The sequence below is a fragment of the Mastigoproctus giganteus genome, chromosome 4, assembly GCF_048544385.1.
Source record: "Mastigoproctus giganteus isolate SK-2022 chromosome 4, ASM4854438v1, whole genome shotgun sequence".
Classification (NCBI taxonomy): Eukaryota; Metazoa; Arthropoda; class Arachnida; order Uropygi; family Thelyphonidae; genus Mastigoproctus; species Mastigoproctus giganteus.
In genome coordinates this window covers 86370050-86397454 of record NC_143578.1, presented here as the reverse complement: position 1 = coordinate 86397454, position 27405 = coordinate 86370050, and the positions used below count along the sequence as shown (strand labels likewise).

The following is a 27405-nucleotide window of genomic DNA, read 5'->3' as shown; positions in this document are numbered from 1 at the left end:
GAAAAGGGCCGGGGGTAATTGTGCAGTCAAGCTGTAGGACAGTCCATGGGGTTTTATCGATGATATACAGGAACTTTTTTAACATCGAGAAGGTGGTGATTATCTCTTTATACAAGGCTATGGTTAGGCTGCATCTTGAATACCGTATACAGGTCCTGGAGGCTTCATTTTAGGAGGGTATAGATCTGCTTGAACAGCTACAGAGAAGGGAAACAAGATTGGTGAAGAGAACATAAGGGTGCTGCTCTTACCGAGAAAGGCTTCAGTTCTGCAAATTGCAGCGTCTCGAGACCATGCACCTGCAGGGAGATCTAATTGAGGTGTTTAAAGCTTTGAATGGATTAGCAAGCTAAATGTTGATGGCATTCTTCCTCTTGCTGAGACTACAACATGAGGGGACATAAATTCACACTGAGGAAGGATGGTTGCAGGATAGATGTGGAGAATTTTGCCTTCACTAGGCAATTTTTTGGAGGGTACGGATGGCTGAACTGTTTTTTTTTTTTTTTTTTTTTGCTGATATAAGTCTGCTTTCTTGCATCATTTGCTCTTACTGCTACTAAATTCCATCTTCTGTAATTTGAGTTGATTATATTCGGCAATACTAGGTTATCTTAAGCAACACTTAAGATTTAACTTTGCATTCTCTCTCTCTTTACGATCAAGTGTATTACGCTTGTATTTCGGGAAACAGGTTCGATCTTGATCAGTGTGTCAATATACGAGTATTATAACGACTTCTTTGCAGCAATCTGAATTGTCATCTTCTTAACATGCCGATTATGACTTTTTTAGGAGGCGATGGGTGGCTGGCAGTCGTAATTTATGTTCCAGTGCGCAATGTGAAGCATCTCATTCGTAAAGGTAACGGTAAAATGTGTGACTGAGAAGCATAACCAACATCAGATTTTGTGTGCTGTTCAGAAAAGCCTCTGTCTGAACACATTGTGTGGTGGGGGATTCGGTGAAACGAAAATACTGCACAGTGTCACGAATATGACTATAATTCAATACAATGAATTATTAAAAGCTTAAGAAAGAGTGTTAATTTAACAGATTGAACAATGAATAAGTAAAGTAAGAAAAAGATATTAAGATCACAATAATAATAAATAATGTGAGTTACGGTATAATGAGATAGATTTAACTTGTTTTCAAAAGATTAGGATAGTTGATAAAGGGATCTATTTTAAGTTTGTCTGATAAACGTAGCAAAAATATTTCAATTCATTGAATCTATATTAGAACTCAAGAATAATTACAAATTGCACCGTTCATTTAAAATTCATGCCAGGAATGCATAGTCTTCGAGAAATGCGATGGAAGGGCGGGGTGGGGGGGAGTGAAGGAAGAGAAGACGGAAGCTTGTAGGCATACACTTTGCCTTCGTGCAGGTTCATATTGGTTCAGCTGTACTCCACTAAACAGGAGTCATAGTGTTACTGCTTCTACCTTACCAGAACACGCAGCGTGGAATTTTATGATGGCGAAGCAGTTGCTGAAAGATATACTCCGGGTAAGTCGCTCTTGTACACTGAAACAAAAGAGTTAAAGATGGAGGCTAATAATGGCTTTCTGGATTACTTTCAATAACTTAACAGTCTCTGGTTACTCAAGGACTCTTTTTAAATGGAAATGTTGTTTAAAGATATCTGTTAAACCTATATTCATTGCAACCTATTCTTGAAACTTTGAGTGCACAACATAACTATGCCGGCAGTGTTTGCTAGGTTAAGAAACCTTTGAGTAGTAACGAACGGTTCGGTCAATGAAATATAAGTAAAACAATGTCTTTATTTATACTCCAGAACCATCATTAGGTCAGAAGGGTTTATAATTAATTACTTTGACAATGAATTCAATCATTAACTGTATTTCGCAATCATGCGGTCTTGAACCACAATCCACTCAAACACGTATATATTATTGCACTCTCGCGTTTGACCACTCGGTTACGTCGGGCTAATTTGTTCACAATAGAATTTGCGCTCCTTAAAATGTTTCTAATCTAAAGCTTTTTTTTTTTTTTTATATATGCATGAGAAGAGTGGATTTCTAATCGTATTTCACAACTCTTTATGTGTATTGCGTGCGTAAGGCCGAGACATTTATTTCTGTGTAATCCGAATAGTGTTGTTCGACTGCATTCAGCGCATGAAAAGGCAGCTGTCCCTCTACATCCGAAGGGAGGGAGGGAAGAGAGTGTTGTGGAGACACATCTCAGGCATCACTACACGCATGGGTTCAGTTACACAGTAAGCGTAGGAGAATTGATCTCAACCATTTAACGTTTTCCTTTCAGATGAGAGAATTTCCTTTGCGATACTATTTTCTACATCTCTGTTATTAGAAAGGTCATCACATATGATTTAACAACCGGAAAAAAAAGCAGTCTTGCACATCCACAGAACGTTTCTGTAACACAATAATAAGTTCAGGTCAAAGAGGGTTAGAAAAAACATAAATCACGCAAAATTATGTTTTCTTTTAACACTTCTGGCCTGTCATCTTCTGAAGAAAATGGGGGAAAATAATATTTTCTGTTTATTTAAAAGGTTGGTATTACCATTCTGACGATTGTTTTCATAGTATTGCCATCGGAGGGTCGGTGTACATAATTTTCAGAACAGTTGAGAAAACGAGCAGTTGCAGGGCTGAAGTGAAGGATCTACGTGTACCATTCTGCATTTTTTAAAACTTTTGATTAATTATTATATACGTGACTGTGTTTGATTGGCTGCATGAATAAGGGCAGCCTGTCAACAACGATGCGGTTTTGTACTCGTTAACCAAAAGCAGCTTATTCAAAGTATGGTTGATATGATAAAAATCAAGATTTTGGATATTGAAAGTAATCGACTGCTTAAGAATATTTCTGTATTATACACAGAAGAGGCCGCATGAGGGCTGTATTTTGTTCAGCCGTGTGCTATTACGCTCTGCTTTTTTTTTTTTTTTTTTTTTTTGTTAACTACCACAGCCTTGAAGCTGTATGAGAAACTTCATGTGCATGTTTATCTTTTCTATTTGGCACAGTTGGTAGGCCAGGATGTTGAAAGAAGGAAGATATTTGTTCTGATATCCTTAATTTAGTGTTAGACCTAAAAAATCTTTCGCTGAAAGATAAGGTACGGTAAAAATTGACTCTTTTTATTTCTAACCACAGTGGTGACAAATTGGCACATGCAGAATTGGCAAATTAAGTTGATGTTGATTGGGCGGGGGGGGGGGGAATGTACCTTTTAGGCAGAGCAGGAAAGTGCCTATGGGAAAAATTCCTACTCCGCTTTTTACTAAAACGTAGCCTGAAAACATTTAGTGGAGATGGCTCTGTAACGTTTTTCAGAAAATTCAGTAAATAAATTTATCACGTGGATATACATGCATCACAAGTAATAAACTTTTGTTTCTTACTTGTCTTTCATGTGTAGTCTCAAGCGAAACGCTTAACAAAATACTGACTCCCGCGGATGATTTCACATTATTTTAGAAGGCGAGAAGTCACTGTTTCTGTTGTAAATTAAAATAGAAATACGTCTTGAAGTGGCTATTTCAAGCTTGTTGAAACATGCGTCTCTCTCTATTCCTCAAATTACTTTCTTTAAAACATTTCTTCATTAAGTTTATTTCTCCTCGAAGGCTTCAGTACGTTCAGTTAGTGAGAAAGAGTGCAAATTACTTGAAAGAAGTATTCTCTCTATATTAACTGTAGTTTTTTGTGTATTTTCTTTTTTAAAAAAGAAGACTGATCTCTAGTTGATTTATCTTTGGTTGGGAGGTAGGTCGGAGTAAAAAAATCTGTTGATCCATGCCAGAAGCACATCTCACATTTGCCGCATTCCAAATGTAGGTAGCAAGAATCGAGATTATATAAAAGAAATTTTCTAGTCGATGTAAACAACTTTAATTCCAGATACCTTTTTAATATTTTTAATATGCCTGTATTATAAATTAAAAGAATTAGAGCACATTTGATTCAATTTTTCTGGAGAATATTATGATTAAATATTAACAGAGAAATTAAGTGTGTCTGTGTGTGTAAGAGAAAGAAACTAGCGTCAGTTTTCTGCTGCTATGGAGTGCATTTTTACAGCACAGCGAAATATTGGGGAAAAAAAGTGATTATTTTATTTTATTATTTTTTTTTTTTTTTGTCTTGAATAATACTTGTTCATTCGCGTTGAAAGTTGTCTCTCATGAGATCTAAACACAGTAAACATTTTTAAAATCCGACATATTTTACAATTCGGAGTACTAGGCAAACAATAGGCACTTGTATCTAAGCTATAATTTATTTTTAATTAAGGGTAAAAATTCTCTATCTCTACTACCGCATGGTCGGTAAATTTTATAAAATCTCTTCCGTAAACCGACTTATTGACGCTGAAAAACAAAACATTTAAATCCACATAACAAAGTTTTATTTTATTTATTTATTTTTTTTTTCTCCCCGCCATTGTAATTAGTCATACAGCTCGTCAGGTGCATAAGTTGTAATGGTGGCGCAAACGAAACTTAGCGCAACTTTTTTAATACGTGTAAGAAATTATTAAAAACTAATTGCACATACTTAGTTACAATTAGTCTTTAAGAAGAATAGTCTGCGCGGTTAGCGCAGCGGTATCATCACTGTTCTCCCCACACTGGGTGGAAGAGACCCGAGTTCGAATTCTGTCGATGACGCGAGGAACTTTTTTTTCACTCCGTGGCCGAGTTAGAATAGAAATGCGGGGGGGGGAGAGAACCTTGCTATATAAGCCTGAGACAGACGTCTCGGGCAAGAGACGTCTGTCTCAGGCTTAGATAGCAAGGTTCCTTCCCCCACCCCTCCTAGAAACTGGGGTTTTTTCGTCCAGCAAACATTGCCTGTTTCGACCAGAGAACATAGGCAATTTACAGACATAATACATAAACGGGTATATGAAAGAAATTACTGGTGGCCCTATTACAATAATTTGAATTTTTTAAGAAGAATAGTTATCCTTTTATATTTACAATGCAAAATTTCTTCCACAAAAGCACACTTATTGATATTCTCTCTGATACAGTTCAGGCCTGCATTTAAAATTGACATTACAGTGCATTACAACATTTGTTGTGACCTTATTTATTGTCATTTGTTCACATTTAATAAACCACTAACACTACCTTTTAGGCGTTATAGATATTTACAGATATTAATAAGTTGATTTGTTAGTGTTTAATATTCATTTAAATGTGCTTCTCCAAAACTGCTTAACCACTAGGTATGCACCTCTCAAATCCAGTACCTCTCAATCCCCAAAGGTGCTTTATTTTAAAGTTTATTGTGTTAAGTTTATTTCCATGCTCGTAGTTTTAAAAAAAGGACTGTCCAGCGTCAGCTGATGGAAATAAAATAATATGCAGCGTTTCTGGAGATGTCCTATCCATCCGGAAGGATATGTTAATAATTTTAGTCTGGGAGTTTTGACTTGTAGAGATTGCCTCGTTCGGGTCCGCTGATTGAGATTAAGATTGAAGACCTGCGAGCTTTGATGGTAGCGGATCCCACGATTACAATTTCGGAAATTTTCTGTTGTAAAGACAACTCATTCATTGTTTATATTCATCTCAGTAAACTTTGAAAATCTCATTGTTTTTTGGTTAACTCAAACTGAGCGTAAGGATGATCCTTACTTTCAGCCAGTCAGTGGTTCACGACTGCCTGGTCGTTTCATTCAAAACTCATTTCTTTACTCGTGCTCATCATTCAGTGTATACGTTTTAAGCGAATTCTAGGGCGCCTCCGTAGTCAGATGGGTAGGAGCAGCAGTGCGTAGCACATGCTTCTTGATTAGACCAGGGTTCGAGCCCGTGACCACCAAATACGGAAGATGCGGAGAGGTCAGGGAATGACCACCGCATATCCCCGGAGCAATATGGCTTTACTTGCTAATGCTCCTAAAAACCAAATAACAACAACAACAAACAAAAACGAATTCTAGGTTAACTGCTAAACATTATGAGCCAGACTACGATGGGCCTTTGAAAAGTTCGTGGGCTGAATATAAAGGATTTATATGAGGGGTCTGCTAACATGTTACTTTTAAACATAGTCCCGATTGGAGTTGACATAATTTTGTTGTCGATGCTGCAATTCATCGATTCCAGCTGCGAAGAAAGTTTTCTCTTGGGCCTCGAGTAATGCATCCACTGCAGCAATGACGTCATTGTTGGTGGAAAAACTAATGCCAACCACATTTTCAAATTAGGAAATATATGAATGTCCGATAAGGCTGAATCTGATGAATATGGGAGAGGAATGTCCCAGATTTCAAAGCCGCACTCATGCAGTGCAGCTATATCAGTGAGAGATTTCTGAGTAGGCACGTTATTTTGGGAACGGGACTCCTTTGCTCGGTTTCCCTCGGCGTTTGTCTTCGTTTTCACGCATACGCCTAATATGGTCTGCATAATATGTTCCTGTGACTGTCTGGTATCTTCTGAAGGTAATTCACTCCATCAGCATCCCAAAAAGCTGATGCCACCACCACCTTCCCAACAGAAGGAATCGACTTGGCTTTATTTAGAGGGGCGAGATATGTTTTCACTCTTTGGACTACTCTTTGTCTCTGGCTGAGTGATAGACTAACGTCTCATTCATTGTCACAAACCTTGCAAAGAAATTTGCTGGATCTGCTTGAAACGTTGCAGATGTTCACTTGACTTGACGACTTTTGTGAGTTTTTTTATCTGCTTCAAACAATTTTGGGACCCAAAATGCTCTTTTTTTTTTCCCCTCTCTCATACGAGAATGTGTGTACCACATGATAACGAGAACTTCTTATTGTACACATTCAGATGAGATACCCAAGACGCTGTCAATGTATCGAACTGTCATTACTCCTCGATCACTCATCACCAGATTATATGCACATTGTCAACAGCTTCTGGAGTGATGGAAGTTGCAGGTCTTCCACATCGAGGATATTCTTCCAAACTCCCTCCCTCCCTTCTTTAAATTCTGTTGCCCACTTCTTAACCATGAAATAAGAAGGGGCATTCTCCCCTAATGTTATTACCATATTCTCATGAATTATCTTTGTCGTTACTCTTTTTTTTTCCCAAATATTGACTGATTTTGTCTATCTTTCCTCATTTCCGTGGCGCTTCCGTAGCCAGGTGAGAAGGAGCAGCAGTGCGTAGCACACGCTTCTTGATTAGACCGGGGTTCGAGCCCGTCACCACCAAATGTGGAGGATGCGGAAAGGTCAGGGAATGACCACCGTATATCCCGGAGCAATATGGCCGTAGTTGCTATTGCTCCTAAAAACCAAATAACAACAATAACAACCTCATTTCCGCAGTTTTGTTGATTTCAGGGCATGTAATTAAAAAAAAAGAGACGTTATTGAAACTGGATGAAACTTGGTGAGTTATTATTTGAAGTGTTATACATTAAGTACAGTAATTTTTAACACTGTACCCCTACCCTTTCATACTCAGGCCATTAACTTTTCAACCCCCCCCTTGTATTTTCATATTTGATTGTCGTGTAATTTCCTGCAAACTGACGAATATCCCACGATTTTTGGTTAAGGTAGTGTTGATCATATAATTATTCATTCCTATAGTCAGTGATACAGTTAGTTTCTCCAACTTATACTACAAATTTCCATCTGAAACGCACGTTTGATTAATGGTCATAAGTTCGATACTTTTATGTCGCTTCAGCTTTTTAAAAAGAACACAATTGGAGTTAGTAATAGAGGCATGCAGGAAAGCAAGCATATGATCTTATGTAGTATCAACAAAAAAAAAAAAAAAAAAAAAAGCTAATTTCACAAATTCATTCCCTCTAAAAGTTTGTCCAGTTCCTCCTTGAATTTATTTAAGCTTTCAACTTTCACTACGACAGATGGAAGTTTGTTTCCAGCAATTAACCACCCGCTGGCGAAAGGCAAATTTCCGCACATCTATTCTACAACTGTCTTGTCTTTTCTTAATTTGAATTTATGCCCCCCTCAGGTTCGTAATCTGAGCAAGCGGAAGAATCCCATCAGAATTCAGCGTGCTCAACCCATTCAAGGCCTTATACAGCTCAATCAGATCACCTCGCAGGTGCCTAGTCTTCAGCCGTTGCAATTTGCAGAACTTAGCCTTTCTTGGTAAGAGAACCCTTTCGTTCCCTCACCAATCTTGTTGCCCTCCCTTATACACGCTCAAGCAACTGAACATCCTTCCTAAAATGAGGCCTCCAGATCTGTACGCAGTTCTCAAGGCGTGGCCTGACCATTGCCTTATACAAAGGGATAATCATCTCCTTTTCCCTACTAGAAAAATTCCTGTATATCATTGACAATAGCCCATGACTTGCTCTGGCAGCTTATCTGCATTGCTCAGAAAACTTCATATCTAACTGCACAATTACTCCCAGATCTTTTTCATTTTTTACCACCCTAAGCGTAGTACCGCAGTTGATACGTTTCTCTGGGATTATTTCTATCATATGTAGTACTTTGCATTTGCCAATGTTAAACTTCAAAATGTCCATAATATCCAAATGTCCATAGGAAAGCAAAGGTATACGAGACAAATACACAAACAGGTGTACCACAAGGAGGAGTCATGTCTGGAATTCTTTTCACAGCTATTATCTACCCGCTAACACACATTAGAACAGATTCGATATATGCGGATGACTTAAAGATCTTAACAAAAATAAATTCGACTGATGAAGCAAAAGACACCATAGCAACTATCAACAAGACCTTACAGAAGTGCAGCAGTACCTCACGAAATTTGACCTGCAAGTTAACCCTGAGAAATCTGCTATCATGGTATTTTCACTTAAATCCACATAAACCATAATTCATCCTGCGAGTGACGGAGTCCTGATCCCCTGCGTCGAAAAGCAGAGAAATCTGGGTGTTATCTTCGACAGATTCCATCATCGTACAGAAGAACTCTGTGCAAAATTCACAGGAAACGGTGGGTTGCCAAGCAGCACTTTCTACATATTCAAAACACAAACCTGATAAAAAATGTATATCAAGACGATGATTTTCGGAGGTGCACTGTATGGAGTAAAGTTCTGGGGCTCGGCTACAAACATCACAATTAAACCATTAAAAGCCGCTGAATACTGGCTCTTGAAGTGGGCAACCTGGAAGTGCCATCTCCCACCACAGCAGCACACAACACCGATGGCCAAAGCACTGAAGTTACCAGGTTTCCTACATTAATGCATGAGAGAAGACTCATCACCGTAAAAATGATCGCAGGGAGAGTACCAGCGCCCAACATTTGGGACACCATGTGCTGGCGCATCCCCCAACCAGCTCGCCCTTCACTCCCAAGCTTCTTGCTCTTCCCTCGAGGCTACATTTTAAAGATCGGTTCCTCCCTTATTAGAAGCTCCATCTACTCTACACTCTACACTCTAGAAGCTCCATCTAGTTCAATCCCTGGATGCTGACTTGTTTAAAATCATAGATGATTAAAAGTGTAGACGGCTCATCCTAGATCTGCACGTGGTCTCCACAACTACTAACTGATTTCAGATTTGGCAAGAATCTCACAGAAAACCGGACTCAAGGAAACTATCTTTAGTTATCGCAATTTGTATTATTTTAGTTTATTTGTATTATATTAGTTTGTATAATTTAATCTTTATACTTCTGGCGAGGTTATCTCTGCCGCTTGTCAACCCCTTCCATGGTGCCGTGAAGGGTATGGTAGAGTCGTGGTACCTGCGTGTACCGGTGAACGTTACAATAAAGATCTTATTATTATTCAGTTGCCACTTCTCCGCCCATCTGGCCAAATATTTTAGATCCCGTTGCAGTAGTACACTGCCATTACTGTCATTAATAACTCTGCCAACCTTTGTATCATCTGCAAACTTGGACATTAAGCCTGATATACCTTCATCAATATCATTGATAAATATACAAAACAATAGTGGGCCCAACACCGAACCCTGGTGGACTCCACTAATAACATTTATCCACGAAGAGGAGCGTCCATTGATTACCACCCTGTTATCCATTGTAGCAACTTACCCTTAATACCATACTGCTCCAAATTGTACAGTAGTCTTCCATGCGCAACAGTGTCAAAAGTTTTCCTGAGATCCAAGTATATGATATCAAAATTATTTTTTGCATCCAGTTCCTTTGTAACCACATTATGGTATCCAATCTTGCGTTTTTTTTTTATTGAAGGTTCATCAGAATTCATTTCTCTCTCTCCATTTGGCCAATATGGCTCTTAGCCTATCTTACATTATACATTTACTTACTGATCATCCATCGCCTTTTTAATAATACCAACATATAATTGTTTTTTTTTTAAGTTTATAGCAATAGAAAAAGGAGCATCTAGAATTTTATTATGTGCTGTTTACGGAATATATTTTTTCCGAATTTTACATTCGAGATACTGATCAATTATTCATATTTCTCCGGGATATTTTGGACGGAAGGAATGGCAACTACAAAGCTTCGACAGATTTTGAACAAATATTTTTGTTCAAAATCTGTCGAAGTTACCGTTCTGGTATAATTTACCCAGAAAGAAAGTAAAGGACCCACATCCATTTTACTCACACTCACCTCAATAGACAACGCTTCCTCAATAGAGAAGGCTATAGTTACGTATTCTCAGTGTCAGTGGATACCACCAAAACGGCCGTTTCAGATCTAATTTGCCCTTCATCGGTTTAGGCACCCCAATTTTACAACAGCTGATAACCCAGTTGTGAAATTAAGTCCATAAAGAGTTGCCTATTCGGTAATACTTCAGATAAGTGCATTCATTCAAATAAGTTCAGTAAGCCATAAACAACATGTAATGAAACGATGCAACTATAAAATAACTTAATTTAATTTACTGCGTATAGACATTAATGCATTTGCACTAACTTATGTCTGTAAATTTTCCGGTGTCTGAGGCTTTTGCCCTGAATTTTTATTAAGTATAAAATTGTTTTTTTTTTTTAATATAGTAACACTTACTAATCTGCCTTATCAGATATGCGTTTACCTCCTTGTTAGTTTGGTTTTGGGTCTGTGTTTCCCTGTCAATATATTTATCAGTCGGGTTCATGATTGCGCCTGTTTTAATGGATTACTTTGGCCTTTTGTATCTATTTTTGCATTGATTTTCCATGTTATGCTATAAGGACAAAGAAGAATTTTATTGTTCATTGAACTTGGTATTCATCAGCTAATAATGATTTACTTGTAGTTTATTTCAAGGTCCTCTGGATAAGCTCAGGACGACGCAACACTAATTTACGCATATTGCAACCATGAACAGCTGTGCTTAATTTATATACATATGAAAAGCCAGTAATACATAATTGTCAAAAGATTATCGCTATAATGCACATTATTTCTCGAAAAACTGCATGCAGTATCCGATATATCAGAATAAAACTTGCTATAGGTAACGAGAGGAATATGCATGAGGTTGCTGTTGTTCCGTTGAAGTATAATACAGTTGAAAGCTTCAAGATTAAATCTGTTTGCTTCATATGTATTACTCTTTCCTCGAAAAAAGGAAAGTAATACATCCCGAAAGTCGTGTCCAGCTTTGGGAAGAGTACAAAACAGTTTTTAATCTTTGATTCTTTTATTCTAATGATTCTTTATTATAACACAATAATACGCATTGTACCGATTATAATCAGTGGTGTTGCTTTGCATATGCCGTGAAATTAAGCGCCAGGTGTTTGTGGTCGTATTATTCCAAAATTAGTCGCGGTTTAAATTAGCGTTGCTTCGTCCTTGAGCTTGTTCAGTGGACCTCAGAATAAATTACAGATAAATCTTTATTTTCAATGTTCTGTACCATACTAACTTGAATGATAAACAAACAGGTATTCATTTCATTTCGTTATGCACCTTCGTCTAGGTGATGATCGCTAGCCTACGAGGTTTCAACACGTTAAAAAATGACCGACACGATAGCAATTACAAAATTTAGAAACAAAATTTTGGAAAAATTTGTAATTTCAAAGTAATCTTTATAGATTCTTGGAAAAGTGAAGGTAATGCATATGATTACTTCTAAATATAATAAGAAGATAATCGAATAAAACATGAAATTCATTAAAATGATTACATATAATAACTCTGTCCCATCTACAGAGGGACAGAGTTATTATAGAGGGAAACTCTAGTCACTCCCAGTGACTAGAGTTTCCCAACAGAAATATCATGAAATACTTCGCATTATTAAAAATAAGGAAGACTGTCAGTCTTATTTCTTCTCCATATTTCTTAAAAATGAGAGAAGATGGTCCAGGTAACATCTAAAACTATATATTCCCTAAAAATTTAAAGGAGGAACATGGAAATTTAAGGAAAATTAAAAGAAATTTAAAGGAACATTAAATTTCCTAGAAATTTGAAGGTAGAAAGGAACATGTAGGTTTAAGAAAATTAGTGACTTTTTTTTCCGGGATATAGGTGGAACTGTGGGAAAAGGAGGAAAAAGAAGTCGCACTTTTCTTTAAATTAATACTCTAAGAAAAGAAATGTTAGACTTACATATGTACTTATTTTAATAAGTTGGTAATAAAGAATTTAAAATTTAATATAATTTTATATTAAGTGTTATATTTGAACTATGTACTGATCTCTTTTAATTTAACGATTCTTGTGTTCACCCTCCATTGTATTGGCTATTTAGGATGGGTATGCTTGTTTTTAATCCTGATTTTATTTTTATTCTTAGTGGTCTCTGCGGTCATGGAACCAGCACTCTCACGGAAAAAGAAACATCCTGAAATTGCATATCGAACTAACGAAGTTCTCAAGTATGAATATGAACCAGGAGATTCTACCGATTCCTTGGATACCCTCACGAATACGCACTTGCCTCCCAGGGATCACTTAGACTTCCGGGCACGGGTAAGTGATGCTCTTTACTGTTACAAAAGCCCCCACATTTTACATAGACGAAGTGAAATCTTGTGAAAATTACGAGCTTTCTGTATTTATTTAAATTTCTCTATTTTTTTTTTTTTTTTTTTTTTTTTGAAGTTGGAGTGGAAGTTTAATGGCGCAACAGCTATGGATTGCGCCTTTATGTAATCTTAATCGTAACTTTAACAATGCTAATCTTAATTTTAACAATGCTACCATCTCTGTTGCTTTATACCGTGTGGAAAAGGCATGGATTCGACTTTTATGGGTAGCGTTTTCCTTGCTATGATTAGTCAGGCAAAAGTTGTATTGATTTTTCCCCGATCCTGATAATTTTTGTTTCATTAACAAAAGTTCAAACCGAGCATAGAGTTGCAATTTACAGAACTAAACAAACAACTAATTTCGATCGCCGAATCACTGAGCATATTCCTTCACACAACCCTTTTAGCTGGTCTCCGAGTCATTCCTGTATCACAGTCGTTTTCATCTGACGAAGTGACATCCGCCGAGTACTTCTGCCCTTGTGGGCAGCAGTGGTTATAATCATTGCCCTTCCACATCAAGAGGAAAAGGTTCGAGTTCTATTTCCATCAGGGAGCGAGGCATTTTTATGGGCTCTTTTTCACAACGTGGCTTCAGGCGAGGGTTGCAGGTTTTTTTTTTCTTCTCAGAAACTGGGATTTTTCTTCCTGGAAACCGACCGAAGAATACATACAGTTACAAACAAAATATAGTGACTCCTCATAGCCTTGGCAGTTAGCATGCATCTAACCTAGGTCTTTTTTGACCTAGAAAAAAGTGAAATTACTTGACGCGAATTATGATTTTTGGGCAGTGATGAACACTTATGCATCATCTTTGGCTGAAAACTGGTAGCATGCAGACTGGCTATGTATTTCAAGCACAGGCCTCCAGATAGTAAACCTTGACTCATTCCTCAACACACTGAACCAATATTCTATAATAACGTTCGGCGGTGTTTACCCCTTTTGCGTTTAAAAAAGCGAATTACAAGTCTCATCCCAATATTCTTAAGCAATTATTATTATTTTATTATTATCATCAGTTTATTTCTCTTAGGAGAACACCCGGTTACAGCCACTGGCTAGGGGGTGATCATACATATACAACTATGAAATGCATTTTATCTGGAATATAAAATATTTGAGTTATTAATTACCCGCAAAGGCTACTACTTAACTACTGTAAACTGGTAAGAACATAATACTGTGACAATTGAAGCCTACCTTCTGCTTAAACACACAGAAATGGGAGTTTCACCAAATTTACATAAACACAAATATTTACAGCTGAACAGGGTACAGCATATGAAATAACATGACAACAGGAATGACCGCGATACAGTAAAATAAAAATTTGAAAGTTCAATTTTCCAACAGTCGTCTTCTTCTGTGGGGATTAGAGTAGGTAGGACAATCCTGACACCTATTTCTTGATGCGATCTGGTTTCCTAAAGCCCAGTGGCTCGTTCCAGGCCGAACAAGGTGCTGAAACTGCATCCTTACCTCTGTATTTGCAAGTAAGAGTTTCTGAGAACTTACTTTCTGTAGGATTTGCAATTGCAGAGCTTTTCAGGATTGATATTGAGGTTGTTGAATAGCTGGATGGTGTTTGCTGTAAAGAATCTTCCGAGGCTATCCAACTGCGTAAATGCCGCTTTGAGTTGCCGTTCCTTATCTGCAACTCGTCTTGGTTTTTCGCCGGGTATTATTATCCATTCTCGGGCTTTCGGTGCATCCAGTCGTCCCGTTAAAAGCTGAGCAAGCATTATTATGTTTCTTGACGTGATTATTTGTCTCCAGGGTGTGACCTCTAAATTGGAGTATAGTATAGTATAGCTCTTGAGATGGTAAAAGGTTTAGCTGAAATTCTGTTCAACCATCTCAAGAGCCAGTGTTCGAGTCCTAGAAAGGCTTTGGTACTGCTTTCGGGAGCTGAAGACCAGATTTGTGCCGGGAATAGGAATAACACATCTGTTGATGTATTGCTTCATCAGACCGGGGTCTCTAATACCATTGAGCTTCTGCCTGGTTGCCGAAAGCGCCGTGTATGTTTTGTTACGGATGTATGCGAAGTGCGGTTTTTATTCAACTGCAGCCCGATACAATCTAGATACTCTTGAAGTTCTTTTATTTTAGTATTAGCCACTTGGTTGTGGTAGTCAGCTGATTTCTGATCTTCTGAGGCAATAAAATTTTTTATATCATCGGCGTATGTAATGAAGTGCTTCTTGTTCTGGGCTAAGCGTTCAAGGGCTGTGGCAGGCAAGACTCCGCCTTGCGGACACCTTTATCAACCTCATACGTTGCGCACATGTTTTCGTTTGTCACCGTAATTTGTCTGCACCGAAGAGTGCTCTTTAATAAACGGAGGGCATTTCCTGTAATGAGAAAGTAGTCCCGCAGAATGACGATGAGAGCTGGGATGGGTATGTTATCATACGCGGCTGCCACATCTAAAAAGACTACGTCCAACTGCTGCTTGCTGTTTAGTGCTTGCTGGATCCTAGCATGTCGCAATGAGATTGGTGATGGTTGATCTCTGTGGAAGTACTGAGTGCAGGTATTCTGACCTGTGCTTAAAGCAATGCTCGAATGTTTTTTTTTTTTTTTCAAAGATTTTTTACAGTTTAGCCAATTACAGTAGAGCCATTCTCCATTGACTATATATACTTAAGAATGGCATCAGTGGACACTTGTTTTGCTTTTGCGCCAAAGCAATTAAGACTGTGAGGAGACAGATATTGTCTGTAAATTGGATATATTTTATGGTCGATTATAAAATAATTCCTTCCGTATTCAATGTGTTCAAACCACAGGTGTAGGACAGCGATTGTAAATACTGCGCTACACGCAAGGATTTAGCAAATAGAATAGGGTATGTACTTAATATTCATAACTAACTTGAAGGGAATAAGATGCCGCAAGAGTTTCACTAGGCGCCTCCGTGGGCAGGAGCACCAGTGAGTAGCACACGCTTCTTGATTAGACCGGTGGTCGAGCCCGTGCCCACCAAATACGGAGGATGCGGGAAGGTCAGGGAATGATCACCGCATATCCACCCGGAGCAATATGGCCTTAGTTGCTAATGCTCCTAAAAACTAAACAACAAATAAGAGTTTCATTATTTATTGTAATTGCTATAATTTATGGCGACTTCGCCATTTTCATTCCGATCACCCTCATGAGAAGCAATAAAATCTGTAGTTATCTTTTTTTCAGGTGCGGTGAGTCTACGGTCAGCTGATTGTTGTGTAGAAAGCGAAACTCTGCAAATGGGAAGTCATGAATGTTTTGATTATGCCAGCGGTGTGTCATGATTGTGTCATGATTAAGTTTTTATTATGAATAGAAGGAATGCAGATTCTAAGGAGAATGGGAAGAATATTCCATTGCGTTCTTGGAGTAATTGGGGTATATACTGTAGTCTAAGAGCGAGCCTAGCACAGAAATGTGGGTTTACGATCTTCTTTTTCCAGATTTGTTCATGGCCATGGAACAAATTACATACAGAAAAAATCAAGATGATCTCTAACTTTCAACTCATAAATCACCGAGCAGGAATTTACAAATATTCGAATTCTGCAAAGTTTCCAAACAGAATTAGTTGGGGGGGGGGGGAGAAATCTGTGTAAGAAACTTTCGGTATTTTCTGTGTATCTTCATTTCATGCGATTTTGTGATTTTGGATATCCTGATTACGAATGTGGCATTTAGTTTCATTGCTTCCCCCAGTTTTCCTAGAAATTAAAGAAATCAGATGTTTGTAAATATACTATACAGTACGTATTCGTTTTTATTATCAAGGTTTATCTGACTTATAGAAAGAGAATATATCCTTTACTGAAGGAAGACCATCAATCCTTCAGAACAATCATTTGAGTAAGATTGCAGATAAATAGGATAAACTAGGATACTATTAATATTGAATCTTTGATCATAAATTTTTTGGTGGTCGCCTCGAACCAAAATATCCTGTTCACTCACATTACCAAAATTCAATATGAAAATGTCCCAGTGCGAATACAAATAGCGTAACTTTATGGACATTCGCAAGGCCACTCTCTGCAGTTTCTGTCTTGTTATCTAGAAACCTATGCGTTACAACCCTGGCATTCTTTTCAGCAGTAGTCATTTTGTTTTCGAATTCCTCAGATCTGCTAAACTTGTGGCTTTGGTTAACTGCAATGCATTTACCAGACTTCAATTATTGTGTGACAGGCTATTTTCTTCTGATACTGATTTTGATACTTTGATGTTTCATAGACAGCAGCAGGGATATTAATAAGCAGCTTGCAACCCAAAAACGGAATCCTGACACCTTGGAGACCTCACAATTTGTTGCTTCGGATTTGCTTTTTTCTAATACTCCATCCAAGATTTTTTTCTAATACTCCATCTAATACAAGATAGAAGCTTTCATTGGAATTCAGAGAATGAACTGTAATTCTTCAGTGAATGTTTTTTGAAGAAATCTACCAGAGCTGTAAGGCGTAAAAAAAAAAAAAAGTAAATTCTTCTCTTCCTGACAGAATTTTAACTTGGGGCTCTTCTGCACGGTGTGCAAGAGCAAGCGATTGAATCACCGTGGCGCCTCCGTAGCCAGATGGGAAGGAGCAGCAGTGCGTAGCACACGCTTCTTGATTAGACCGGGGTTCGAGCCCGTCACCACCAAATACGGAGGATGCGGAAAGGTCAGGGAATGACCACCGCATATTCACGGAGCAATATGGCCTTAGTTGCTAATGCTCCTAAAAACCAAATAACAAACAAACAACAATCACCGTACTATCTATAAAGATGTGCGCTTGTACGTATGTGCAAGTGAGATGGTCTTCCTGTAGATAAACGTTTAAGCGCTAGGATCGAGTAAATCCCATTCTTTTTATATCTAAGAGATTTAATGCGACCTAAGTCATAAAATTCTCACTAATTAGTGAAATGTTTAGGTTTGGTTGAGGATGCTGCGTTGAAATCATTATTTTTTTCACCAGATGAGTATTCACCTATGAAGTCTATTCTAAGGAAGATGGATTGGGAATTGAGTCGAACTGTGGTCTTAGATACTAATGTCCTATATGAATAGCAACAATAGCCTTGTTATCCATCATACAAATATAATGTAAATAGTGGTTTAGTGGATTCTTTTCTTATTTAAATAATTATAAAAGGCAGAGTTTCGGCTACCGTTTGATTGACAGTTATCACAACAGAAGTGAGGTGTCCGTGCCTTGCGCTGGGGATCCATAGGCATTCCAAAGTATGTTTTACGTGCATTATTGCAAAACTCAGTGCCATTTACAATTTTGTGTTTCACTTGCTTGGGACGAATGTAGTATTCGTATAGAAGAAGAGAATACCTTCAGCAGATAGCCATAACAATCCGAAACAATCAAAACCATAATTTATTTGCATTTTTAAGTGTTTGTGATATACACGAACATCCGAAAAGTGAAAATGCGATTCCTTCTGAAAATCGTGACTGTACAGCATAACTAATGTCAAAGTTGTTCTTATCACACCTAAATTATGAAATAAAGAGAACAATCAACATAAATTTTTGTTGTACGGTGTCATCAATTTACTTTTATCTGGTCAGAGAGTGTTCTAGTGACTCATAACTGCCTTACACATTTTTCGACATAATAGATTGCATCATATTTTTGTGGAGAAGAATGGAAGTGAAATATTGGATTCACTGACGTCAGCAGACTATTTATCACTTTCAGAAATACTAGACAAGAATCCTTTTGTGTTCTCGTGACGTAAAAATGCATATTTTATATTCTTTATCTACAAGAAAAGTCATTCTTGTAACTTACACATGTTTGCTACGAAATATATTTTATTCAGCTCCTTGCTTGAAACAGAAGGAAAGCTGTTTTTAATGAATTTAGTAAAACCTTAAAATACATTTACAAGTGAATGTCTAAGGTCTAACACTCTTGACATGTTGAGATTCTGGATGGTCTGTTTTGTCGTGCCTAAATTCTCCGTTAGCTGAATCGACATTTCTAATTTCTTTACAAAACTCAATTTTTTTTTTTTTTTTTTTTTTTTTTTTTTTTTGCAATAAAGGAGAAAAACTTCTCATCAATGTTTTCCAAGTAACATATTTTGAAGCTCAGTGTCAAGTTTCCTCTTAGAAAACTGACTTTCTCAGCAAGTTTACATAAATAGCTTGTGTAGAAATAAAGTCGACTATTCAACATCGGAGTCTGAACACAAAGGCAAATTAGGCGTCAATTTAATGAGTTAGTTGCAGTATAACTATTTTCACGAATTCATTAAGGATCTGAAAATCCAAAAGCAATTTGCGGTATGTTCTGTTTACTTAAATTTGTTGCTGAATAACATAAGGTTATGCTCTAACGAAGATAATCCTTTTTGAAGTATCAGATAAGTTAACTATATTTCTTTCTCTTCTGTTTTGTTTTCCTAAGTTTTGTTTCTGATAGGAGCGAATCAAGTAACAAGTCAAGAGGAGTAATAGATGGATTATTTTCTGTCAGACATCGGCAACTTTAAGCATACATGCCACTTGTTTGCATGCGGGAAGATTTTCTGCAGCGTGCTCGTGGTATGATATTTATTATCCCAACGCTTATTTCCTCCTTTTGCCAGTGCAAAACCAACTTTGTCAGAATTTGTTACACATAAAATGCATGTGGTCTCACCTCAGAAGCAAAGTCATGAACGCTTTTTTTTTTTTTTTTTTTTTTTTTTAGTAACAGATTTGACCAAGTTCGTAAGAATTAGGCGAGTCCAGTACCTTGTATATTTTGCTTTGGGAACCGGCAGATACTCATATAGCTTCCCCATTAAAATTTTTTTTGTGAGTTGGATCAACCTGTTCAGTTGGACAGGTGTATTTCGGATACACCTCTCCAGATGGCATGAGTGACGATATTTGCAATGAATCAAAATGTGCTCCACAAGGAAAAAGGTTGCATATTCCTGTTCTAGATCAAGCACCGAGACAACTAAAGTCACGAGATGATGCGTGTATAGTCTGCTATCAGTTTGCAGGTTGGAAAACCGAGTTTCCGAAGGTTTTTGGACAGCGATTTCGACTATGGCGTGATAAAAGTCCATAAGCTTTCCCTCCCAACAGAAATTAAAGCCAGAAAATTTTCAGTTTTTTTGTGCGAAAGAATAGCGGTCGTAGTCCCTGTGCGACAGTAACGATCAAAAGAAGGCAAATTTAGCTTGAAGTATCAAGAATTTTTGTAAGAAATGCATTATAAATTTTTTTTTTTTGGCTCTAAAGTAATCTAAAAACCTTCGAAAGGTTTTATTCCACCATTATTTTTAATTAAAACTTCCTAATAAAATTTCCGTCCATGGCCAGAAATTACAACTGCACTATAATCGTGTTTTGTTATTACCGACAATACATCAGTTCAATTAACCCGATTCGCGTCCAATTGGACGTTTTGTGACAGCGAACGAACCGTACGCGGATCGAACCCGATCTGGCAATTTACACAAAATGTTCGCGTACGTTACCCCAGGATCAGGGGGTAAATTAAAACTGATACAAGTTTCCAAATTTTGTAACCAATTTCGAAACTTGTGTCGTTATAAAGTTCTAATAGAAGAAAGTAGCCTGTTATCGGATAGATTCCTAAATCTGGATCTCCTGCTTTCTTTTTTACTTTTATATTGTCCTATAGTGTTTAAGGTTATAATGAACTGCTTATGACACTCAATCACATGTGGGTAATTTGTAGCTCTATGAAGCATCGCTTATAATTTTATCTATTAAAATATCAAATTTAGAATTTCTTTTTTCTTTAAGTAGGAGGTATGTAGAAGCCAATGTGATATATATAATATCCTAAATATCTAGTTATATTGTAAAATAATATACTTTATTTGTTTATTTATTATTATTATCCCTCTCAACCTTCTCCGTATGGGTTTTTTCCATCTATTATTATTATTGGATGTGATGTTCCCTGAATTTAACGAAATGGCGTCAAAGGGAATATGTTTCTATTGGAATGAGCAGAAGCCTGACAAGATTCAGGATATTTCAGAGACTGCTGGGAGTCATTGCGGTACAAGTAAACACATGGGTTGTGCTAGGGTAGCTAAGAATAGAAATAGGTGCATGTATACTTGCGTGTACACCAATGCTAGGAGTTTAGTAAATAAATTTGAGGTATTGCTCAAAACATCAAAGGCAGATATTGTTGGGATATCAGCGACTTGGTGTCACACAGATATAAGGAATGCAGAACTGGAATTTGGGGAGTACAACGTCTACAGAAAGGATAGACTGGATAGGAAGGGAGGAGGGGTTATGCTATTAGTTAAGAAATACATAAAATCCAAGGAAGTGAAGCCAGTGGACATCGCTGGACAGTGCAGTGTCGAGTCAGTTTGGTGTGACATAAGCATTGGGAGATCAAAATTGAGAGTAGGAGTGTGCTATAGGCCTAATGACTCTGATGAGTATAATAAGAAACTGTACAGGGAAATAGAGTGGGCCAGTAAATCAGAGAGTCTTATAATGGGAGATTTTAATTTCCCAGATATTGACTGGAATTTGGGGGCTGGTCACTCACACACTAGCAAGGCTTTTATGCATTTATTGGATGATTGTTTTCTACATCAGCATGTTCGGGAGGCAACTAGAGGGAGGAATACTCTTGATTTGATTATCAGCAGTGATTCTTCATGCATTAAGAATCTGCAGATAAATGAACTACTAGGTGGCAGTGATCACAGTGTGCTGAAGTGGGATTTACTCAAAGAGGTAACTACCATTAGGGGTAAAGGGAAGGGTTATTGCTTTCGTAAAGGCGACTACGATGGACTGAGACAGTATTTAAATTCTATACAGTGGGACCAACTGATGATGTTACCAACAGCAAATGCAAAATGGGAAGCATTCAAAGAACTTATCTTGGAAGCTACTAGGCTTTACATACCAACTAAGAAATATTGTTCAAGGTTTAGGCCTAAATGGATGTCAGATGAACTGATGAGGCATATGGCAGAGAAGAAACATGCATGGGATACATACAAATTAACACATGACACAGAAGCCTACGATAGATACAAGTTGATCTGTAACCAAGTTACAAAGGAGGTTAGGCAGGCGAAGGCAGATTACGAGAAATCTTTGGCAAGGGATGCAAAGAAAAACAGCAAAGAGTTCTTTACTTATGTAAACTCTAGAAGGAAGGGGATGAATCAGATTTGTCCACTTGATATCGATGGGTCAACTGTTGATGATCCTGCTCAGGTAGCTAACAAACTAAATGAATATTTTGCGTCGACATTCACACATGAGGAGTTATTTAGCGAGGGGAAAGCCAGAGGTGCATTCAGCTCTAGCAGTAAGCTAGAGAATCTTATAATAACTGAGAGTAAAGTGGAGGAGAAATTGTTGAAGATAAACACAAGAAAGGCACCCGGGGTGGATGGGATCTATCCAGTTATATTAAAGGAGGCAGCAGAGGAAGTAAGCAAACTTAGCCATAATTATGAGAGCTTCCTTGGACTCAGGGGAGGTACCCACAGACTGGAGATGTGCAAATGTGACCCCAATTCGCAAAGGAGGATCAAAGGCTGACACAAGCAATTATAGACCTGTGAGTTTAACTTCTGTTCCAGGAAAATTAATGGAGGCACTAGTTAAAGAAGCACTGCAGGATCATTTAGACAAGACTTCAGTTATAGCTCGGACACAGAATAGTTTTGTTAAGGGGAAGTCTTGCCTGACCAATTTGATTGGATACTATGATGCAGTCACAAAGGAACTGGATGCAGGGAATAACTTTGATATTATATACTTGTATATTAGAAAGGCTTTTGATACTGTTGCACATGGAAGACTGCTGCACAAATTGGAGCAGTGTGACATTGGAGGCAAATTGCTGCTGTGGATAAAGGGGTGGCTGAGGGGGAGAAGACAGAGAGTGGTAATCAATGGATACTGCTCGTCGTGGACTAATGTTATTAGTGGAGTCCCTCAATGCTCAGTGTTGGGTCCATTATTGTTCTCTGTATTCATAAATGATATTGATGATGGTATATCAAGCTTAATGTAGAAGGTTGCAGACGATACAAAGGTAGGCAGGGTTGTCAAGGACACTACTGACACTATGCTGCTGCTGCAACAGGATCTGGAAAGGTTGAGCAGATGGGCTGAGAGGTGGCAAATGAAGTTTAACATTGACAAATGTAAAGTACTACACACGGGAAACACAACCCCAGAGCAACGTATCAACTCTGTGGTACTACACTGACAGTGGTAGAGAATGAAAGGGACCTGGGGGTGGTTGTGCAGGCAGATATGAAGTTCTCTGAGCAGTGCAGACGGGCTGCCAGAGTAGCTCATGGTATATTGTCAATGATATATAGGAATTTTTCTAGCAGGGATAAGGAGGTGATTATTCCCTTGTATAAGGCAATGGTCAGGCCACACCTAGAGTACTGTATACAGGTCTGGAGGCCTCATTTCAAGAAGGATGTAGAGCTGCTGGAACGAGTACAGAGAAGGGCAACAAGATTAGTGAATGGAACAAAGGGGTGCTCTTACAAAGAAAGGCTTAAGTTTTGCAAATTACAGTGTCTGGAGACTAGGCACCAGCGAGGTGATCTGATAGAGGTGTATAAAGCATTGAATGGTTTGAGCATGCTCAATGCTGATGGGATTCTTCCTCTCGCTCTGAATAATCACCTGAGAGGGCATAAATTCAAATTGAGGAAAGACAGATGTAGGATAGACGTGCGGAAATTTGCCTTTAGCCAGCGGTTGGTTGGTTGGGTGAACATACTTCCATCCCTTGTCGTGGAAGTTGATAGCCTAAATGAGTTTAAAGCTCAGCTGGACAGGTATTTTGAACGAACAGAGGGGTGAAGTGGAAGTGGTTTTTTTTTTTTTTTTTTTTGACTGTGCTGCATAAGCTTGCTTTCCTGCATCAAATGCCTCTACTAATGCTAATGCTAATGTTTTCGTGTTCTAATATCGGACACTCAGAATTTCTTAATACCTGATTTTTCTGGTATTAGATACACAAAGGCTACATGTGATGATGAAGATTGCACGAGCGGAGATGGATGTTGGTTGATATGTGACACCTGTGCTTTGGATAAAGCGAGCGTGTGGAAAGTTTTTTTTTTTTTTTTGCCCCCCTTAATATTGAAGCTAAAATATAATATTTGTTGCGTGTAATATCAAAAAACACATCTGGAGGAATTAGTTGCGTGTGACCCAATATTTATCGTTCATTTAATAAATAAAGGTATAAAGGTTAATATACCCAAATGCTTATTTTCATTTTATTACATTTCAGATTACTTATACTACTATGCAGCGGGTAATATGAGTAATCTGAAATCAGAAAATCAATTTTCGCAAATGAAAGATTTGGTTATTTATAAATGTTTTAAAAATAGTGACAACATCAGTAACAAATCTAATACAGAATGTATTAGATTTGTTAACAGCGTTATTTTTGCTGTCACTTATAACAATACAGTACAATTTCAGAAATTCTGTATGATAATGGACTAATTTTCTCCATACTACTAATTTTTCTAAGATTTTTGTTTGGAGTTTTATATTGAACAAAAAGTGGTATAAAATGTACTTTTGAGTGTATTAAAATTAAATTTTCTACTGTTCGGCCGAGACTCAACCGACTTGGACGACGTATATCTTTTTCCCCCTCTTTAAAATAATCATACAGACCTATATATAAATGCTATAAAATAAATTTTAAACTTTTATCCTGAAGATATAAGGAAAGCATTTTCTTTCAAATAGTGAAACTTCACTTTTCTGTAATTTTTCTTCTTCTTTTAGCACTTCAGCATGCACCCGTTACATGATAGTGCTAAAACTCATCTGGAGGAATTAGTTGCATGTGACCCATAAACATTATGATGCAGTGACTGCTAGCAGAATCCATTAAAATTTTCGTTAATTTTAAAATTTTGGGAAATAAATTTTTTTTATGATCGCTTGCGATGAAAGACATGCTTCCTAGCAATCGGGAAGAATATCTAGATTTTGTTGAAGAAGGAGACAGCAGTCTCCGAAAGCTTCAGGTTTTATCGCTTTTAATCCAGTTTATTTTAGATAATTTTATTGCTTCTGTATTTTTAACTATATTTTTAACGTTTTATCGTAGTTTATTTTATCGTAATTTATTGTAATATTTTAGTCTTCCGATAGTGTATCACAGTATTTCATTATATTCTGTATATTTTATTTTTATAGTAAATTTTTAATTCCTTGGCTGGTGTTTGTCTTTAATTATTGCGGTATATCTAGATTCATCAGGCGTTTATTTCATTCTGTACAGAATGAAATTACTTTCGCTGAGGAGGGTGTAAAATATTTGTCACCGTAATTATTAAGGAAGTTTATGTATTTTTCTACTCATCTACTGTAATTTTTTTTATTTTATTTAACTTTTAATTGGTAGGGTATTGTATTTCACTTATTTGTAAACCTAGTCATTTGCCGTGAAGTGCATGTTTTTTTTTTTTTCTTTCCTCATAATATGTGTTGATACATATATATTCGTGTAGTGCAATTTATAAAAACCTAGTTTACGGAAAATATTGGGTTTCTTTTTACCCAAGTCAAAATTTGCTTGACATCAGTTATACTGATTGCTGTTGTTCATAACATGATCGATTCACGAACTGCGGTGATTTCAGAACTCATATTTGATTTATTTTCTTTGAATTTCTCCCTGTTCGAAGCAATCCCTGTCTTACTTGAATTCAAGTAAAACAGGAATTACTGGTAATGACGACAGAAAAAACTAGGAAGATTATTAGTATAGATAGGATTTATTTATTTTAAAACTTAGGTTTTAGCTCTACTTTCCTATGCTACTTTAATTGCATGCCACAAACATTGCAAACGATTTAATTACTTTTTACCTTGTACTTTTTATGTTTTTAAGAAGAATATGTTTGGAAATTTTTGTAGCGTTTCTCAGAAGAGCTTCCGGGAGGTAGTAATTAGATGCTTAAAACCAAATACAGTAGACAGTTGATATTGTTTCGGTGAGCTGTTTATATTCTAAAGTTGAATTTGTAAAAAGAAATATAAATAAATATTTGTAAACGACGAACTTTGTGCATCTTCCGGGAAAATTATTCCATACTGGACTGAATGAAATTAAAATTTAGTAGTTATCTTTGAGCACGGATTCTCTTATACTAAAAATAAATAAATCATTATAACCTATCATGCGATATCACTGCCTATTTAAAAGTGTTATCAAATTAAGAAAAAATGAAATTATTCATACATTAAGAAACATATACCTAAAAGTTATATCTTCCTGGTTAAATTTATTCTGTGAATATTTCTGAGTAATCTCCAATTCGACTTTTAAACCTGCTGATACAAAAGAAAAAAGTATATTAGAACTATCTGCTTGTATAATGAAAGCAGATTTCAGATTCATTTTAACCCTTAAATCTAAACCTAAGGTTTATAATTAATTAATGTGAAAACAGGAGTATATAATAAATGACGGAAGTTTCAATGGGTTAAAAAAGAGTGGAATTATATTTTCAAATAATCTAATGTTGGGCAAATTGCATTTGCAAATAATCAGAGTGGGAGAAATTTGAGAAAATTACCTCTGAACCGCAACTCGGGGCTTCTCTGCAAAGATATCAATTATTAAAAAAAAAAAAAAAATAGGGTGGTGGAGGCACTGTACTCCATCCTATACGTCTACTCTAACTTGTAACCTGTGTCCAGTACTCATCTCATTACATTGATACCGCAACTGCACTAAAATGTTTATTACTCGACTTATAGATCGTTTGAGATTGTATCCCCCATAAAATATTAATACCTGTGGATTTTGTTTTCCCAATAAACGGGAAGATAAGATTGTCTTTACTGTTCTATCTTCATTTCGAAATGTGATGTATTATTAATTCCATCCAAATGCAGAATAAACTGAAATGTTTTCTTGTCTCTTTTAAAATGTTAAAGAGTCAACATAAATAAATCGTGAGAAACTTTCTTGCTTCGTAAGTAGACTGTATAATTATTGTTCTTGTGTAATTAGTGTTGACTGATTAGTTTTTGTAGGCACAGCAACATTATTTTATCTGTTACCGAAGGGTTATGATTTAAATTCTCACCTGAATAAAAATTAACCAGGTAATTTTAGTCATTTAAATATGTGTAAGTTCTGCTTTGCCTTGTGGAACTTGATGAATGTCACTGGACGCGACACTTCCGGTAAAGCCCAGTTGGTCTCGACGCTGAATCTAAAGATTTATTTCCATTGACCTGTGGCAAAGGTCAAAAAGGTAAATGACGGTTGGAAGTGGGGTTAGCCGTACTGGGAAAGATATTAAAACTGTTTTTTATGCAAAGAAAGTGAAATAAAGAAAGACATAAAATATCCAGAGAGTCAAAAATGCAGGATCCTGTAAGCTCACGTTCTCCGATTGTCTTGATTACCTCCAGACATAGTCGGGAC

General features: G+C 37.0%; 1 protein-coding gene across 7 annotated transcripts in view; it reads left to right on the top strand.

The window, feature by feature from the left end:
- LOC150086883 (uncharacterized) overlaps positions 1–27405 on the top strand; it is a 791472-nt gene that overhangs the window by 263511 nt on the left and 500556 nt on the right. For all 7 annotated transcript variants that reach the window (XM_090371653.1, XM_090371652.1, XM_090371655.1 and 4 more), the window contains one exon: positions 12706–12881. In XM_090371653.1, coding sequence (XP_090227779.1) covers positions 12706–12881 — 176 coding nt within the window. The remainder of the gene's footprint in view (positions 1–12705; positions 12882–27405) is intronic.